The sequence below is a fragment of the Haemorhous mexicanus genome, unplaced genomic scaffold (genome assembly GCF_027477595.1).
Source record: "Haemorhous mexicanus isolate bHaeMex1 unplaced genomic scaffold, bHaeMex1.pri scaffold_204_ctg1, whole genome shotgun sequence".
Lineage (NCBI taxonomy): Eukaryota > Metazoa > Chordata > Aves > Passeriformes > Fringillidae > Haemorhous > Haemorhous mexicanus.
Window position 1 is genome coordinate 159 of NW_026776031.1, and position 19,794 is coordinate 19,952.

Here is a 19,794-nt window from a genome sequence, read left to right on the forward strand (position 1 = left end):
TTTTGGGGTGGAGAAATGGGGATTTATGGGGAAAAATTGGGGATTTATGGGAAAAATATGGGGATTTATGGGGGAAAAAAAAGAGATTTTTTGGGGGTAGAAATGGAGAATTCTGGGGGAAAAATATTGGGGATTTATGGGAAAAAATTGGGAATTTATGGAAAAAAATTGGGGATTTATGGGGGAAAAATATGGGGATTGTTTTGAAAAATCTGAGAGTTTATGGGCGAAAAAATGGGGATTTATGGGAGAAAAAAGAGATTTTTTTGGGGGGTAAAAATGGGGATTTATGGGGGGAAAATTGGGGATTTATGGGAGAAAAAATTGGGGATTTATTGGGGAAAAAATGAGATTTTTTTCGAGGAAAAATGGGGATTTATGGGGGGAAAAAAAGAGATTTTTTTGGGGGGTAGAAATGGGGATTTATGGGGGAAAATATTGGGGATTGATGGGAAAAAAATGGGGATTTAGGGGGAAAAATTGGGGATTTATGGGGGAAAAATGGGGGATTTTTGGGGCAAAAATGACAATTTTGGGGGGAAATAATGTGAGGATTTATGGGAAAAATATGGGAATTTATGGGGGAAAAAAAGGGGAATTTTGGGGAGGAAAAAAAGGGGAATTTTGGGGAGAAAAGAGGGGAATTTTGGGGAGAAAAGAGGGGAATTTGGGGTGTTTTTGGCAGGCACCTGGACAGCCACGCCCTGTGGGAGCCGCAGGTGTTCGCCCGCAGCTGCTTCCGCATCATCATGTTCTCCATCCAGGTGGGGAAAATGGGAATTCCGGGAAATTCTGGGAATTCTGGGGGGAAAAATGGGAGTTCTGGGGGGAAAAATGGGAATTCTGGGGGGGAAAATGGGAATTCTGGGGGGAAAATGGGAATTTTGGGGGGAAATGGGAATTCTGGGGGGGAAAATGGGAATTCTGGGGGGAAAATGGGAATTCTGGGAGAAAAAATGGGAATTCTGGGGGAAAAATGGGAATTCTGGGGTGAAAAATGGGAATTGTGGGGGGAAAATGGGAATTCTGGGGGGAAAATGGGAATTGTGGGGGGAAAAATGGGAATTCTGGGGGGAAAAATGGGAATTCTGGGGGGAAAAAATGGGAATTTTGGGGGGGAAATGGGAATTCTGGGAGAAAAAAGGGAATTCTGGGGGGAAAAATGGGAATTCTGGAGGAAAATTGGGAATTCTGGGGGGAAAAATGGGAATTCTGGGGGGAAAAATGGGAATTCTGGGGGGAAAATGGGAATTCTGGGGGGAAAAATGGGAATTTTGGGGGGAAAAATGGGAATTTGGGGGGAAAAATGGGAATTTTGGGAGGGAAAATGGGAATTTTGGGGGGAAAAATGGGAATTCCGGGAGAAAAATGGGAATTTTGGAAGGAAAAATGGGAATTCTGGGGGAAAAATGGGAATTCTGGGGGAAAATGGGAATTCTGGGAGAAAAAAATGGGAATTCTGGAGGAAAAATGGGAATTGTGGGGGGAAAATGTGAGAAATCCAGGGAAAAATGTCAAAATTCCCAGAAAAAATGTGGGAATTCTGGGGAAAAAATGGGAATTTTAAGAAAAAATGTGGGAATTCAGTGAAAAAACCATGGGAATTCCCCCAAAAAAGTGGAATTTTGGGGAAAAAATGTGGGAATTCCTAGAAAAAATGTGGGGAATTCCAGAAAAACCATGGGAATTCCAAGAAAAATGTGGGAATTTGGGGGAAAAAAAGGAGGAATTCTGGGAAAAAATGTGGGAATTCCCAGGAGAAATCCCAGAGGAATTCCAGTGGGGAAAAAATGCCAAAATTCTGGGGGAAAATGGAGCAAATTTGGGGAAAATGTGGGAATTTTGTGGAAAAACTTTGGGAATTCCAGGGAAAAAATGAGGGAATTGTGGGAATTTCAGGAAAAAATGTGGGAATTCCAGGGAAAATGGGAGAATGCCAGGGAAGAATGTCAAAATTCCCAGAAAAAATGTGGGAATTCTGGGGAAAAAATGGGAATTCCCAGAAAAATGTGGGAATTTGGGGGGGGGAAAGTGTGGGAATTCCCAGAAAAAATGTGGGAATTCTAGGGAAAAAATAAGTGGGGAATTCCAGGGAAGAAAATGTGGAAATTCCCAGGAAAAATGTGGGAATTTGGATGGAAAATGCAGGAAAACCTGCGGGAATTCTGGGAGAACATCGAGAGAAACCTTGGGAATTCTGGAAAAATCTGGGAATTCTGGGGAGAAAAGGTGGAAATTCCAGGGAAAACCTCTGGAATTCTGGGGGGAAAAGTGGGAATTCTGGAAAAATCTGGGAATTCTGGGGAGAAAAGGTGGAAATTCTGGGGGGAAAAGTGGGAATTCTGGGAAAAAAAATTGGGAATTCTGGGAAAAAAATTGGGAATTCTGGAAAAAAATTGGGAATTCTGGAAAAAAATTGGGAATTCTGGGGGAAAAGTGGGAATTCTAGGAAAAAATTTGGGGAAAACCTCAGGAATTTGGGGAATTTCACTGAAAACCTTGGGAATTCCAGGGAAAACCCAGCAGGAATTCAGGGAAAGAAGAGGGAAAATAAGGAATTTTTCAGGATTTTTCTGGGAGTATGGCCGGAATTCCGGGGATTCCTCAGGGCTGTTCCCATTTTTCCAGCCCCAGCATTCCGAGCTGAGATTTCTCCTGGATTTTCTGGGATTTTTCTGGGATTTCCCTGGAAATTTCCAGATTTCCGAGCCGACATTCCCAGGATTTTCCTGAGATTTTTCCAGGATTTTCTGAGATTTCTCCAGGATTTTCCTGGATTTCCTGGGATTTTCCCAGAATTCTGAGCTGGAGATTTCTCCTGGATTTTTTGGGATTTTTCCAGGAATTTTTCAGGATTTTCCCAGAAATTCCCAGGTTTCCGAGCTGACATTCCCAGGATTTTCCTGAGATTTTTCCAGGATTTTCTGAGATTTTCTTGACATTTTCTGGGATTTCCCTGGAAATTCCCACAATTCCCAGCTGACATTCCAGGGATTTTCCTGAGATTTTCTCAGGATTATCTGGGATTTCTCCTGGAAATTCCCACAATTCCGAGCTGACATTCCTGGGATTTTCTTGAGTTTTCTCCTGGATTTTCTGGGATTTTTCTGGGATTTCTCCAGGATTTTCCTGGATTTTCTGGGATTTTTCCAGAATTTTCTTGACATTTTCTGGGATTTCTCCAGGATTTCTCCAGGATTTTCCCTAGAAATTCCCAGATTTCTGAGCTGACATTCCCAGGATATTCCTGAGATTTCTCCAGGATTTTCCTGGGAATTTCTTGACATTTTCTGGGATTTTTCTGGGATTTCCCTGGAAATTCCCACCATTCCGAGCTGACATTCCCGGGATTTTCCTGAGATTCCTCCAGGATTTTCTGGGATTTTTCTGGATTTTTCCTGGATTTTCCTGGAAATTCCCAGAATTCCGAGCTGACATTCCCGGGATTTTCCTGAGATTTCTCCAGGATTTTCTTCGGATTTTCTTGACATTTTCTGGGACTTTTCCAGGATTTTCCTGGATTTCCTGGGATTTTCCCAGAATTCTGAGCTGCAGATTTTTCCAGGATTTTCTGAGATTGTCTTGACATTTTCTGGGATTTCTCCAGGATTTTCCTGGATTTTTCTGGGCTTTTCCTGGGATTTCCCTGGAAATTCCCAGATTTCTGAGCTGACATTCACGGGATTTTCCTGAGATTTTTCCAGGATTTTCCTGGGAATTTCTTGACATTTTCTGGAATTTTTCTGGGATTTCCCTGGAAATTCCCGGATTTCCCTGGAAATTCCCAGATTTCCGAGCTGACATTCCTGGGATTTTCCTGGGATTTTCTTGTCATTTTCTGGGATTTTTCCAGGATTTTCCTGGATTTCCTGGGATTTTCCCAGAATTCTGAGCTGGAGATCTCTCTTGGATTTTCTGGGATTTCTCCAGGATTTTCTCAGGATTTTTTTCTGGGATTTTTTCAGGATTTTCCCAGAAATTCCCAGGTTTCTGAGCTGACATTCCCAGGATTTTCCTGAGATTTTTCCAGGATTTTCTGAGATTTTCTTGACATTTTCTGAGATTTTTCTGGGATTTCTCCTGGAAATCCCCACAATTCCAAGCTGACATTTCTGGGATTTTCCTGAGATTTTCCCAGGATTTTCTGGGATTTTTCCAGGATTTTCCCAGAATTCCGAGCTGACATTCCTGGGATTTTCTTGAGATTTCTCCTGAATTTTCTGGGATTTTTCTGGGATTTCTCCAGGATTTTTCCTGGATTTCCTGGGATTTGCCCAGAATTCTGAGCTGGAGATCTCTCCTGGATTTTCTGGGATTTTTCCAGGATTTTCTTGACATTTTCTGGGTTTTCTCCAGGATTTTTTCAGGATTTTCCCAGAATTTTCCCAGATTTCTGAGCTGACATTCCCAGGATTTTCCTGAGATTCCTCCTGGATTTTCTGGGATTTTCTTGACATTTTCTGGGATTTCTCCAGGATTTTCCTGGGATTTTCCCTAGAGATTCCCACATTTCTCACCTGACATTCCCGGGATTTTCCTGACATTTCTCCAGGATTTTCTGGGATTTTTCCAGGATTTTTCTGGATTTCCTGGGATTTCCCCAGAATTCTGACCTGACATTCCTGGGATTTTCTTGAGATTTCTCCTGGATTTTCTGGGATTTCTCCAGGATTTTCCTGGGATTTTCCCCAGAAATTCCCACATTTCTGACCTGACATTCCCAGGATTTTCCTGAGATTCCTCCTGGATTTTCTGTGATTTTCTTGACATTTTCTGGGATTTCTCCAGGATTTTCCTGGGATTTTCCCAGAATTCTGAGCTGCAGATTTTTCCAGGATTTTCTGAGATTGTCTTGACATTTTCTGGGATTTCTCCAGGATTTTCCTGGATTTTTCTGGGCTTTTCCTGGGATTTCCCTGGAAATTCCCAGATTTCTGAGCTGACATTCACGGGATTTTCCTGAGATTTTTCCAGGATTTTCCTGGGAATTTCTTGACATTTTCTGGAATTTTTCTGGGATTTCCCTGGAAATTCCCGGATTTCCCTGGAAATTCCCAGATTTCCGAGCTGACATTCCTGGGATTTTCCTGGGATTTTCTTGTCATTTTCTGGGATTTTTCCAGGATTTTCCTGGATTTCCTGGGATTTTCCCAGAATTCTGAGCTGGAGATCTCTCTTGGATTTTCTGGGATTTCTCCAGGATTTTCTCAGGATTTTTTTCTGGGATTTTTTCAGGATTTTCCCAGAAATTCCCAGGTTTCTGAGCTGACATTCCCAGGATTTTCCTGAGATTTTTCCAGGATTTTCTGAGATTTTCTTGACATTTTCTGAGATTTTTCTGGGATTTCTCCTGGAAATCCCCACAATTCCAAGCTGACATTTCTGGGATTTTCCTGAGATTTTCCCAGGATTTTCTGGGATTTTTCCAGGATTTTCCCAGAATTCCGAGCTGACATTCCTGGGATTTTCTTGAGATTTCTCCTGAATTTTCTGGGATTTTTCTGGGATTTCTCCAGGATTTTTCCTGGATTTCCTGGGATTTGCCCAGAATTCTGAGCTGGAGATCTCTCCTGGATTTTCTGGGATTTTTCCAGGATTTTCTTGACATTTTCTGGGTTTTCTCCAGGATTTTTTCAGGATTTTCCCAGAATTTTCCCAGATTTCTGAGCTGACATTCCCAGGATTTTCCTGAGATTCCTCCTGGATTTTCTGGGATTTTCTTGACATTTTCTGGGATTTCTCCAGGATTTTCCTGGGATTTTCCCTAGAGATTCCCACATTTCTCACCTGACATTCCCGGGATTTTCCTGACATTTCTCCAGGATTTTCTGGGATTTTTCCAGGATTTTTCTGGATTTCCTGGGATTTCCCCAGAATTCTGACCTGACATTCCTGGGATTTTCTTGAGATTTCTCCTGGATTTTCTGGGATTTCTCCAGGATTTTCCTGGGATTTTCCCCAGAAATTCCCACATTTCTGACCTGACATTCCCAGGATTTTCCTGAGATTCCTCCTGGATTTTCTGTGATTTTCTTGACATTTTCTGGGATTTCTCCAGGATTTTCCTGGGATTTTCCCAGAGTTCTGAGCTGCAGATTTTTCCAGGATTTTCTGAGATTGTCTTGACATTTTCTGGGATTTCTCCAGGATTTTCTGGGATTTTTCCAGGATTTTCCTGGATTTCCTGGGATTTCCCCAGAATTCTGACCTGACATTCCTGGGATTTTCTTGAGATTTCTCCTGGATTTTCCGGGATTTTCCTGGGATTTTCTTGACATTTTCTGGGACTTTTCCAGGATTTTCCTGGATTTCCTGGGATTTTCCCAGAATTCTGAGCTGGAGATCTCTCCTGGATTTTCTGGGATTTTTCCAGGATTTTCTTGACATTTTCTGGGATTTCTCCAGGATTTTTTCAGGATTTTCCCAGAATTTTCCCAGATTTCTGAGCTGACATTCCCAGGATTTTCCTGAGATTCCTCCTGGATTTTCTGGGATTTTCTTGACATTTTCTGGGATTTCTCCAGGATTTTCCTGGGATTTTCCCTAGAAATTCCCACAATTCTGACCTGACATTCCCGGGATTTTCCTGACATTTCTCCAGGATTTTCTGGGATTTTTCCAGGATTTTCCTGGATTTCCTGGGATTTCCCCAGAATTCTGACCTGACATTCCTGGGATTTTCTTGAGATTTCTCCTGGATTTTCCTGGGATTTTCCCCAGAATTTCCCAGATTTCTGACCTGACATTCCCGGGATTTTCCTGGGATTTCTCCAGGATTTTCTCCCAACCTCCCAGGATTTTTCTGACATTTCCTGACATTTCTCCAGGATTTTCTGGGATTTTTCCAGGATTTTCCGGCCATTTCCTGGGATTTCCCCAGAATTCTGACCTGACATTCCTGGGATTTTCTTGAGATTTCTCCTGGATTTTCAGGATTTCACCAGGATTTTCCTGGGATTTCCCTGGAAATTCCCAGAATTCTGAGCTGACATTCCCGGGATTTTCCTGAGATTCCTCCTGGATTTTCTGGGATTTTCTTGACATTTTCTGGGATTTTTCTGGGATTTCTCCAGGATTTTCCCTAGAAATTCCCAGATTTCTGACCTGACATTCCCGGGTTTTTCCTGACATTTCTCCAGGATTTTCTCCCAACTTCCCAGGATTTTTCTGACATTTCCTGACATTTCTCCAGGATTTTCTGGGATTTTCCCAGGATTTTCCTGGATTTCCTGGGATTTCCCCAGAATTCTGACCTGACATTCCTGGGATTTTCTTGAGATTTCTCCTGGATTTTCTGGGATTTCTCCAGGATTTCCTGGGATTTTCCCTAGAAATTCCCACAATTCTGACCTGACATTCCTGGGATTTTCTTGAGATTCCTCCTGGATTTTCTGGGATTTTCTTGACATTTTCTGGGATTTTTCTGGGATTTCTCCAGGATTTTCCCCAGAAATTCCCACAATTCTGACCTGACATTCCTGGGATTTTCCTGACATTTCTCCAGGATTTTCTCCCAACTTCCCAGGATTTTTCTGACATTTCCTGACATTTCTCCAGGATTTTCTGGGATTTTTCCAGGATTTTCCTGGATTTCCTGGGATTTCCCCAGAATTCTGACCTGACATTCCTGGGATTTTCTTGGGATTTCTCCTGGATTTTCTGGGATTTCTCCAGGATTTCCTGGGATTTTCCCCAGAAATTCCCACAATTCTGACGTGACATTCCCGGGATTTTCCTGAGATTCCTCCTGGATTTTCTGGGATTTTCTTGACATTTTCTGGGATTTTTCTGGGATTTCTCCAGGATTTTCCCCAGAAATTCCCACAATTCTGACCTGACATTCCCGGGATTTTCCTGAGATTCCTCCTGGATTTTCTGGGATTTTCCCAGGATTTTCCTGGATTTCCTGGGATTTCCCCAGAATTCTGACCTGACATTCCTGGGATTTTCTTGAGATTTCTCCTGGATTTTCTTGGATTTCTCCAGGATTTTTCTGGGATTTTCCCTGGAAATTCCCAGAATTCTGAGCTGACATTCCCAGAATTTTCCTGAGATTTCTCCTGGATTTTCCTGGGATTTTCCCCAGAATTTCCCAGATTTCTGACCTGACATTCCCGGGATTTTCCTGAGATTCCTCCTGGATTTTCCCAGAAACTTCCCAGGATTTTCCTGACATTTCTCCAGGATTTTCTCCCAACCTCCCAGGATTTTTCTGACATTTCCTGACATTTCTCCAGGATTTTCTGGGATTTTCCCAGGATTTTCCTGGATTTCCTGAGATTTCCCCAGAATTCTGACCTGACATTCCTGGGATTTTCTGGGATTTCTCCTGGATTTTCTGGGATTTCTCCAGGATTTTCCTGGGATTTTCCCCAGAAATTCCCAGATTTCTGACCTGACATTCCCGGGATTTTCTTGAGATTCCTCCTGGATTTTCTGGGATTTTCTTGACATTTTCTGGGATTTTTCTGGGATTTCTCCAGGATTTTCCCTAGAAATTCCCAGATTTCTGGGATTTCTCCAGGATTTTCCCTAGAAATTCCCAGAATTCTGACCTGACATTCCTGGGATTTTCCTGGGATTTCTCCAGGATTTTCTCCCAACCTCCCAGGATTTTTCTGACATTTCCTGACATTTCTCCAGGATTTTTCCAGAAACTTCCCAGGATTTTTCTGACTTTTCCTGACATTTCCCCAGGATTTTCTCCCAACCTCCCAGGATTTTTCTGACATTCCCTGGGATTTCTCCAGGATTTTCTCCCAACCTCCCAGGATTTTCCGGCCATTCCCTGGGATTTCCCCGGGATTTCTGCCAGGGATTCTCCTGGAGGTGTCCTGAATCCTTCCCTTTTTGCTCCTTGCAGCCCCAGCATTCCCACCTGGTGATCCAGCAGCTCCTGAGCCACCTGGACGCCAACAGCCGCAGCGGCGCCGCCGTGCGCGCCGGCATCGTGGCCGTGCTCTCCGAGGCCGCCGGCATCGCCGCCACCGGAGCCGTCGGTGCCAAAACGCTCCCAAAACTCCTGGGGAAAACTCGGAAGGGGCTGGGGAGAGGGGCTGGCAGGGATTCTCTGGGATATTCTGGGATTTTTCAGGATTTTTCTGGGATTTTTCTGGGATTTTCAGGATTTTTCTGGGATTTTCTGGGATTTTTTTTTCTGGGATTTTCCTGGGATTTTTTTTTCTGGGATTTTCCAGGATTTTTTGGGATTTTTTTTTCTGGGATTTCCAGGATTTTATGGGATTTTTTTTTCCTGGGATTTTTTTTTCGCGGATTTTCCTGGATTTTCTGGGATTTTTTTTCTGGGATTTTCCTGGATTTTCTGGATTTTTTCCTGGGATTTTCCAGGATTTTTTTGGATTTTTTCCAGGATTTTTCAGGATTTTTTTGTGATTCTTAGCAGTTTTTGCCGTTTTTTCCCAAGATTTTCTGTGATTTTTCTGTGATTTTCCGAGCATTTTTCCCAGGATCTTCCCAGGATTTTTTCCCCAGTATTTTTCAGGATTTTGTCTGGGATTTTCCAAGATTTTTCTGGGATTTTTCAGGAATTTTTCTGGGTTTTTGGGGATTTCTGGGGTTTCCCTTCCGGCATCGCCGCCACCGGAGCCGTCGGTGCCAAAACACTCCCAAAACTCCCGGGGAAAACTCGCAAGGGGCTGGGGAGAGGGGCTGGCAGGGATTCTCTGGGAATTTATGGGATTTTTCAGGATTTTTCTGGGATTTTTCTGGGATTTTCCGGATTTTGTGGGATTTTTCAGGATTTTTCTGGGATTTTTCTGGATTTTTCTGGGAATTTCTGGGATTTTTCAGGATTTTTCTGGGATTTTTCTGGATTTTTCTGGGAATTTCTGGAGTTTTCTGGGAATTTTCTGTGATTTCTCTGGGATTTTCTCAGGATGATTTTTCTGTGATTTTGGGGATTTTCCCGGAGTTGTTTTTTTTTATTTTTCCCAGGATTTTTTCTGGTATTTTTAAAGATTTTTTGCCTGGGATTTTCTGTGATTTTTTTTTTAGATTTTGTCCAGGATTCCTTTGGGAATTTCTGTGGTTTTTCCATGATTTTTTCCAAGATTTTTCAGGATTTTCTGTGGCTTTTTGGGGGTTCCGTTCCGGCATCGTGGCCGTGCTCTCCGAGGCCGCCGGCATCGCCGCCACCGGAGCCGTCGGTGCCACAACGCCCCCAAAACTCCCGGGGAAAACTTGGAAGGGGCTGGGGAGAGGGGCTGGCAGGGATTCTCTGGGAATTGCTGGGAATTTTCAGGATTTTTCTGGGATTTTTCTGGGATTTTCTGGATTTTCTGGGATTTTTCAGGATTTTTCTGGGATTTTTCTGGATTTTTCTGGGAATTTCTGGGATTTTTCAGGATTTTTCTGGGATTTTTCTGGATTTTTCTGGGAATTTCTGGAGTTTTCTGGGAATTTTCTGTGATTTCTCTGGGATTTTCTCAGGATGATTTTTCTGTGATTTTGGGGATTTTCCCAGAGTTGTTGTTTTTTATTTTTCCCAGGATTTTTTCTGGTATTTTTAAAGATTTTTTGCCTGGGATTTTCTGTGATTTTTTTTTAGATTTTGTCCAGGATTCCTTTGGGAATTTCTGTGGTTTTTCCATGATTTTTTCCAAGATTTTCTGGGATTTTCTGTGGCTTTTTGGGGTTTCCCTTCCGGCATCGTGGCCGTGCTCTCCGAGGCCGCCGGCATCGCCGCCACCGGAGCCGTCGGTGCCAAAACGCTCCCAAAACTCCTGGGGAAAACTCGGAAGGGGCTGGGGAGAGGGGCTGGCAGGGATTCTCTGGGAATTGCTGGGAATTTCTGGGAATTTCTGGGATTTTTTAAAGGTTTTTTTGGGTTTTTTTGGGAATTTTCTGGGATTTTTTTGTTATTTTCAGGATTTTTTTTGGATTTTTTTTCTGGGATTTTCCAGGATTTTTTCCTGGCATTTTCCAGGATTTTTCAGGGTTTTTTATTATTTTTAGCAGTTTTTGTCGTTTTTCCCAAGATTTTCTGTGATTTTTCTGCGATTTTCCGAGCATTTTTCACTGGATTTTTTCCACATTATTTTTCAGGATTTTGTCTGGGATTTTCCAAGAGTCTTCTGGGATTTCCTGGGATTTTTCAGGATTTTTTTGTGATTTTTAGCAGTTTTTGTCGTTTTTCCCAAGATTTTCTGTGATTTTCTGAGCATTTTTCCCTGGATTTTCCCTGGATTTTTTCCCCAGTATTTTTCAGGATTTTGTCTGGGATTTTCCAAGATTTTTCTGGGATTTTTCAGAATTTTTCTGGGTTTTTGAGGATTTCTGGGGTTTCCGGCATCGCCACCACCGGAGCCGTCGGTGCCAAAACGCTCCCAAAACTCCCGGGGAAAACTCGCAAGGGGCTGGGGAGAGGGGCTGGCAGGGATTCTCTGGGAATTGCTGGGAATTTTCAGGATTTTTCTGGGATTTTTCTGGGATTTTCTGGATTTTCTGGGATTTTTTGGGATTTTTTTTTCCTGGGATTTTCCAGGATTTTTTGGGATTTTTTTTTCTGGGATTTTCCAGAATTTTCTGGGATTTTTTTCTGGAAATTTCCTGGATTTTCTGGGATTTTTTTCTGGGATTTTCCAGGATTTTTTGGGATTTTTTTTCTGGGATTTCCAGGATTTTTTGGGATTTTTTTCCTGGGATTTTCCAGGATTTTCTGGGATTTTTTTTTCTGTGTTTTTCTGGTTTTTTTTTTTTTTTTTTTCTGAGATTTTCCAGGATTTTTTGGGATTTTTTTCTGGGATTTTCCAGGATTTTTTGGGATTTTTTCCTGGGATTTTCCAGGATTTTTTTGGGATTTTTTTCCCTGAGATTTTTCAGGATTTTTCAGGGTTTTTTGTGATTTTTAGCAGTTTTTATCGTTTTTCCCAAGATTTTCTGTGATTTTTCTTTGTTTTTCTGTGATTTTCCCCTGGATTTTCCCAGGATCTTCCCTCAATATTTTTCAAGAGTTTGTCTGGGATTTTCCAAGATTTTTCTGGGATTTCCTGGGATTTTTCAGAATTTTTCTGAGGTTTTTGGGATTTCTGGGGTTTCCCTTCCGGCATCGCCACCGGAGCCGTCGGTACCGGAACATTCCAGAATTTCTGCTCGGGAAATTTGGGAAGGGGTTGGGGAGAGGGGCTGGGAGGGATTTTCTGGGAATTTTCTGGGAATTTCTGGGCTTTTTTAAAGGTTTATTTTGGTTTTTTTGGGATTTTTCTGGGATTTTCTGGGATTTCTCCAGGACTTTCTGGGATTTTTCCAGGATTTTCCTTGAATTTCCTGACATTTTCTGGGATTTCTCCAGGATTTTCCTGGGATTTCCCTGGAAATTCCCAGAATTCTGAGCTGACATTCCCAGAATTTTTCCTGAGATTTCTCCTGGGTTTTCTGGGATTTTTCCAGGATTTTTCCAGGATTTTCTTGACATTTTCTGGGATTTCTCCAGGATTTTCCCAGAAATTCCCAGATTTCCGAGCTGACATTCCCAGGATTTTCCTGAGATTTCTCCTGGATTTTCTGGGATTTTTCCAGGATTTTCCAAGATTTTTCTGAGATTTCCCTGGAAATTCCCAGATTTCTGAGCTGACATTCCTGGGATTTTCCTGAGATTTCCCAGGATTTTTTGGGATTGCCCCGAATTTTTGCGATTTCCAGGATGTTTCCAGGATTTCCCAAAACTCCCCCCCATTTTATGGGATTCATCGAGGATTTTTTGGGGCTCTTTCCACGATTTTTGGTTTTTAATTTTTTTTTGAATTCCCAGGATTTTTTTTTTAAGTTTTCCAGGCTTTCTGGCACTCCCCAAACCCCCCAAAATTCCCTAAAAAAATTCCCATTTTTTTCCCCCCAGGCCCCACGGTGCTGGAGGTGTTCAACACCCTCCTGCGGCAGCTGCGCCTCAGCATCGACCTCGCCCTGGCCGGGAGCTCCCAGAATTCCCAGAATTCCCAGAATTCCCCGAATTCCGGAGCCGCCGAGCCCCAGAACTCCCGGCAGCTGCAGGAGAGCCAATTCCAGGAGGCCGTCATCAAAACCATCGGTGAGAATTCCCGGCATTCTCGGGATTCTCGGGAATTTTCTGGGGGGTTCTATGGAATTTTAGGGGATTTTCCCAGGATTTTTCCAGGATTTTTGGGATTTTTCTGGGATTTTGGGGGGTTTAAATGGAATTTAAGGGGATCTTCAGGGATTTTTCCAGGATTTTTCCAAGACTTTTCCAGGATTTCTGGGATTTTGGGAGGTTTTAATGGAATTTAAGGGGATTTTCAGGGATTTTTCTGGGATTTCTGGGACTTTTCCATGATTTCTAATCAGGTTTGCAGAGAATTTTCTGGGATTTTGGGGGATTTAATGGAATTTTAGGGGATTTTCCCTGGATTTTTCCAGGATTTTTGGGAATTTTCAGGGATTTTGGGGGTATTTTTAGTGGAATTTAGGGGATTTTCTGGGATTTTCCCAGGATTTTTCCAGGATTTCTGGGATTTTTCAGGGATTTGGGGGGTTTTAATGGAATTTTAGGGGATCTTCAGGGATTTTTCCAGGATTTTTGGGATTTTTCTGGGATTTTGGGGGTATTTTTAGTGGAATTTAAGGGATTTTTCCAGGATTTTCCCAGGATTTCTGGGAGTTTTCTTGGATTTTGGGGGGTTTTAATGGAATTTTAGGGGATTTTTGGGGATTTTCCCAGGATTTCTGGGAGTTTTCTGGGATTTTGGTGGGTTTTAATGGAATTTTAGTGGATTTTCAGGGATTTTTCCTGGATTTTTCCAGGATTTCTGGGATTTTTCTGGGATTTTGGGGGTTTTTAATGGAATTTAAGGGGATTTTCAGGGATTGTCCCATGATTTTTCCAGGATTTCTGGGATCTTGAGGGATTTTTCATGGAATTTAAGGGGATTTTTCAGGGATTTGTCGCAAATTTTTCCAAGATTTTCCAGGATTTCTAGAACTTTTCCATGATTTTTAATGGGGTTTGCTGAGATTTTTCTGGGATTTTGGGGGTTTTTTAACGGAATTTAAGGGAATTTCAGGGATTTTTCCAGGATTTTTCCAAGATTTCTTGGATTTTTCTGGGATCTTGGGGGGTTTAATGGAATTTTAGAGGATTGAAAGGGATTTTTCCAGGATTTTTCCAGGATTTCTGGGATTTTTCTGGGATTTTTCCAGGATTTTTGGGATTTTTCTGGAATTTCTGGGACTTTCCCATGATTTTTAAGGAGGCTTGCTGAGATTTTTCTGGGATTTTGGGGGTTTAAATCAAATTTAAAGGGATTTTCAGGGATTTTTCCAGGATTTTCGGGAATTTTCTGGGGGGTTCTATGGAATTTAAGGGATTTTCAGGGATTTTTCCAGGATTTTTGGGATTTTTCTGGGATTTCTGGAACTTTTCCATGATTTTTAATGAGATTTGCTGAGATTTTTCAGGGATTTTGGGGGTTTTTAATGGAATTTTAGGGGATCTTCAGGGACTTTTCCAGGATTTTTCCAGGATTTCTGGGATTTTTCTGGGATTTTGGGGGGTTTTAATGGAATTTTAGGGGATTGAAAGGGATTTTTCCAGGATTTTTCCAGGATTTCTGGGATTTTGGGGGGTTTTAATGGAATTTAAAGGGATTTTTCAGGGATTTTTCCAGGACTTTTGGGATTTTTCTGGGATTTTGGGGGTATTTTTAGTGGAATTTTAGGGGATTTCAGGGATTTTTCCAGGATTTCTGGGACTTTTCAGGGATTTTGGGGGTATTTTTGGTGGAATTTAAAGGGATTTTCCAGGATTTTTCCAGGATTTCTGAGATTTTTCTGGGATTTTGGGGGTTTTAATGGAATTTTAGGGGATTTTCAGGGATTTTTCCAGGATTTTTCCAGGATTTCTGGGATTTTTCTGGGATTTTGGGGGCTTTTAATGGAATTTAAGGGGATTTTCAGGGATTTTCCCAGGATTTTTCCAGGATTTCTGGGATTTTTCTGGGATTTTGGGGGGTTTTAATGGAATTTAAGGGGATTTCCAGGATTTTTCCAGGATTTTTCCACGATTTTTCCAGGATTTCTGGGATTTTTCTGGGATTTTGGGGGGTTTTAATGGAATTTTAGGGGATTGAAAGGGATTTTTCCAGGATTTTTCCAGGATTTCTGGGATTTTGGGGGGTTTTAATGGAATTTAAAGGGATTTTTCAGGGATTTTTCCAGGACTTTTGGGATTTTTCTGGGATTTTGGGGGTATTTTTAGTGGAATTTAGGGGATTTTCAGGGATTTTTCCTGGATTTTTCCAGGATTTTTGGGATTTTTCTGGGATTTTGGGGGGTTTAATGGAATTTTAGGGGATTTTCAGGGATTTTTCCAGGATTTTTCCAAGATTTCTGGGATTTTTCTGGGATCTTGGGGGGTTTAATGGAATTTTAGGGGATTGAAAGGGATTTTTCCAGGATTTTTCCAGGATTTCTGGGATTTTTCCGGGATTTTTCCAGGATTTTTGGGATTTTTCTGGAATTTCTGGGACTTTTCCATGATTTTTAAGGAGGCTTGCTGAGATTTTTCTGGGATTTTGGGGGTTTAAATCAAATTTAAAGGGATTTTCAGGGATTTTTCCAGGATTTTCGGGATTTTTGGAAATTTTCTGGGGGGTTTTAATGGAATTTAAGGCGATTTTCAGGGACTTTTCCAGGATTTTTGGGAATTTTCTGGAATTTCTGGGACTTTTCCATGATTTTTAATGGGGTTTGCTGAGGTTTTTCTGGGAATTTTCAGTGATTTAATGGAATTTTAGGGGATTTTCAGGGATTTTTCTGGCATTTTTGGGATTTTTCTGGGATTTTGGGGGTATTTTTAGTGGAATTTAGGGGATTTTCAGGGATTTTTCCAGGATTTTTGGGATTTTTCTGGGATTTTGGGGGGTTTTAATGGAATTTAAGGGGATTTTCAGGGATTTTTCCAGGATTTTTGGGATTTTTCTGGGATTTTGGGAGGTTTTAATGGAATTTTACAGGGATTTTCAGGGATTTTTCCAGGATTTTTGGGATTTTTCTGGGATTTCTGGAACTTTTCCATGATTTTTAATGAGATTTGCTGAGATTTTTCTGGGATTTTGGGGGTTTTTAATGGAATTTTAGGGGATTTTCAGGGATTTTTCAGGGATTTTTCCAGGATTTTTCCAGGATTTCTGGGATTTTTCTGGGATTTTGGGGGGTTTTAATGGAATTTAAGGGGATTTTCAGGGATTTTCCCAGGATTTTTCCAGGATTTCTGGGATTTTGGGAGGTTTTAATGGAATTTGAGGGGATTTTCTGGGATTTTTCCAGGATTTTTGGGATTTTTCTGGGAATTTGGGGGTATTTTTAGTGGAATTTAAGGGGATTGAAAGGGATTTTTCCAGAATTTTTCCAGGATTTCTGGGATTTTTCAGGGATTTTGGGGGGTTTTAATGGAATTTTAGGGGATTTTCAGGGATTTTTCCTGGATTTTCCCAGGATTTTTGGGATTTTTCTGGGAATTTGGGGGTATTTTTAGTGGAATTTAAGGGGATTTTCAGGGATTTTTCCAGGATTTTTCCAGGAATTCTGGGAATTTTCAGGGATTTTGGGGGGTTTTTAATGGAATTTTAGGGGATTTGCAGGGATTTTTTCAGGATTTTCCCAGGATTTTTGGGATTTTTCTGGGATTTTGGGGGTTTTAATGGAATTTTAGGGGATTTTCAGGGATTTTTCTGGGATTTTCAGGGATTTTTCTGAGATTTTGGGGGTATTTTTAGTGGAATTTAAGGGGATTTTCAGGGATGTTTTCAGAATTTTTCCAGGATTTCTGGGAATTTTCTGGGGTTTTGGGGGTCTTTTTAATGGAATTTAAGGGGATTTTCAGGAATTTTTCCAGGATATCTGGGATTTTTCTGGGATTTTGGGGGATTTTTAATGGAGTTTAAAGGGGAATTTCAGGGATTTTTCCAGGATTTTTGGGAATTTTCTGGAATTTTGGGGGTTTTAATGGAATTTTAGGGGATCTTCAGGGATTTTCCCAGGATTTTTCGGATTTTTCTGGGATTTTGGGGGTTTTAATGGAATTTAAAGGGATTTTCAGGGATTTTTCCAGGATTTTTCCAGGATTTCTGAGATTTTTCAGGGATTTTGGGGGTTTTAATGGAATTTTAGGGGATCTTCAGGGATTTTTCTGGGATTTTTCCAGGATTTTTGGGATTTTTCTGGAATTTCTGGGACTTTTCCATGATTTTTAAGGAGGCTTGCTGAGATTTTTCTGGGATTTTGGGGGTTTTAATGGAATTTAAGGGGATTTTTGGGGATTAGTCTCAGACTTTTCCAGGATTTTCCCAGGATTTTGGGATTTTTCTGGAATTTCTGGTATTTTTCCATGATTTTTAATCAGGTTTGCAGAGATTTTTCTAGGATCTTGGGGGCTTTTAATGGAATTTAAAGGGGATTTTCTGGGATTTTCCCAGGATTTTTGGGATCTTGAGGGGTTTTTAATGGAATTTAGGGGGATTTTTAGGATTCTTTTCCATCATTTTCTGGAACTTTCTGGGATTTTTCCAGCACTTTTTGGGATCTTCTGAAATTATCCAAGATTTTTAAGGTCCTGAGGGATTTTGGGGGGAATTTTCTGGGGTTTTCTGGGATTTGGGGGGGATTTTCCAGGATTTTTCTGGGATTTTCCTGGGCTTTTATGGAATTTAATGGGATTTTATGGAATTCTTTCAGGAATTTTCGAAGGTTTTTTGGAGTTTATGGGATTTTGGGGGTTTTTTATGGGATTTCTCCAGGATTTTCTGTGATTTTCCATTGGTTTTCTGAGATTTTTCTTGGATTTCCCAGGATTTCCCGTGGTTTTCCGGGGGTCTTTCTGTGATTTTCCATGGTTTTCTGGGACTTTTCTTGGATTTCCCAAGATTTCCGGGGGTTTTTCTGGGATTTTCCATGGTTTTCTGGGACTTTTCTTGGACTTCCCAGGATTTCCGGGGGGTTTTCTGGGATTTTCCATGGTTTTCTGGGACTTTTCTTGGATTTTCCAGGATTTTCTCGGATTTTTCCTGGATTTTCCGAGATTTTTCATGATTTTCCGGGATTTTCCGGGCATTTCCTGGTATTCTTCCCATTATTCCCACCATTCCCATTATTCCCACCATTCCCATTATCCCACCATTCCCATTATTCCCACCATTCCCATTATTCCCACCATTCCCATCATTCCCACCATTCCCATTATTCCCGTCATTCCCATTATTCCCACCATTCCCATTATTCCCACCATTCCCATTCCCACCATTCCCATTATTCCCACCATTCCCATTATTCCCGTCATTCCCATTATTCCCACCATTCCCATCATTCCCACCATTCCCATTATTCCCACCATTCCCATTATTCCCACCATTCCCATTATTCCCACCATTCCCATTATCTCACCATTCCCATTATTCCCACCATTCCCATTCCCGTCATTCCCATTATTCCCACCATTCCCATTCCCAGTATCCCCATTATCCCCACCCTTCCCATGACTCCTGTTATTCCCATCCCATCCCATTCCCATCATTCCCAATCCCATCATTCTCATGATTCCCACGGTTTCCATTATCCCATTATCCCATCATTCCCACTATTCCCAATCCCACAATTCCCATCATTCCCACCATCCCCTTTATCCCCACCATTCCCATTATTCCCATTATCCCCATTATTCCCGATCCCATTCCCATTATTCCCACTATCCCAATTATCCCCACTATTCCCTTTATTCCTGTTATCCCCATTATTCCCAATCCCATTATTCCCATTATTCCTGTTGTTCCCAATCCCATGACTCCCATCATTCCCATTATCCCTTTCATCCCCAGTATTCCCAGTCCCATTCCCACTATTCCCATTACCCCAATCATCTCCACCATTCCCATCCCAATCCCATTCCCATCATTCCCACTATTCCCATTATTCCCACCAGTCCCACTATTCCCATTATCCCCATTATTCCCACTCTCCCCATTATTCCCACTATCCCATTTTTCCCACTATTCCCATTATTCCCACCATTCCCACTATTCCCACTATCCCCATTATCCCATCATTCCCACCATTCCCATCCCAATCCCATTCCCATTACTGCCATTATCCCACTATTTCCATTATTCCCAGAATTCCCATTATTCCGTTATTCCCATCATTCCCACTATTCCCATTATCCCATTATTCCCACTATTCCCATCATCCCACTATTCCCATCATTCCCATTTTCCCCACTATTCCCATTATCCCATTATTCCCGTTATTCCCACTATATTAATTATTCCCACTATTCCCATCATTCCCACTATTCCCACTATTCCCATCATTCCCACTATTCCCACCATTCCCACTATTCCCATCATTCCCACTATTCCCATTATCCCACCATTCCCACCATTCCCATCCCAATCCCATTCCCATTATTCCCATCATCCCACTATTCCCGTTATTCCCACTATTCCCATTATCCCACTATTCCCATTATTCCCACTATTCCCACCATTCCCACTATTCCCATTATCCCATTTTTCCCATAATTCCCATAATTCCAATTATTCCCACTATCCCCATTATCCCATCATTCCCACCATTCCCATGCCAATCCCATTCCCATTATTCCCATCATCCCACTATTCCCATTATTCCCAATATTCCCATTATCCCACTACTCCCACTATCCCCGTTATCCCATAATTCCCATTATTCCCACTATTCCCACTCTCCCCATTATTCCCACTATTCCCATTATTCCCAGTATTCCCATTATCCCATTATCCCCATAATTCC

General features: G+C 41.6%; 1 protein-coding gene across 1 annotated transcript in view; it reads left to right on the forward strand.

Moving 5' to 3' along the window:
• Positions 1-685: 685 nt before the first annotated feature.
• The window catches only part of LOC132322914 (protein EFR3 homolog B-like), a gene marked incomplete at both ends in the record, with an annotated part of 38,664 nt that continues 19,555 nt past the window's right edge, over positions 686-19,794 (forward strand). The window contains 4 exons of the mRNA XM_059837660.1: positions 686-764; positions 8,864-8,999; positions 10,080-10,166; positions 12,785-13,045. Coding sequence (XP_059693643.1) covers positions 686-764; positions 8,864-8,999; positions 10,080-10,166; positions 12,785-13,045 — 563 coding nt within the window. The remainder of the gene's footprint in view (positions 765-8,863; positions 9,000-10,079; positions 10,167-12,784; positions 13,046-19,794) is intronic.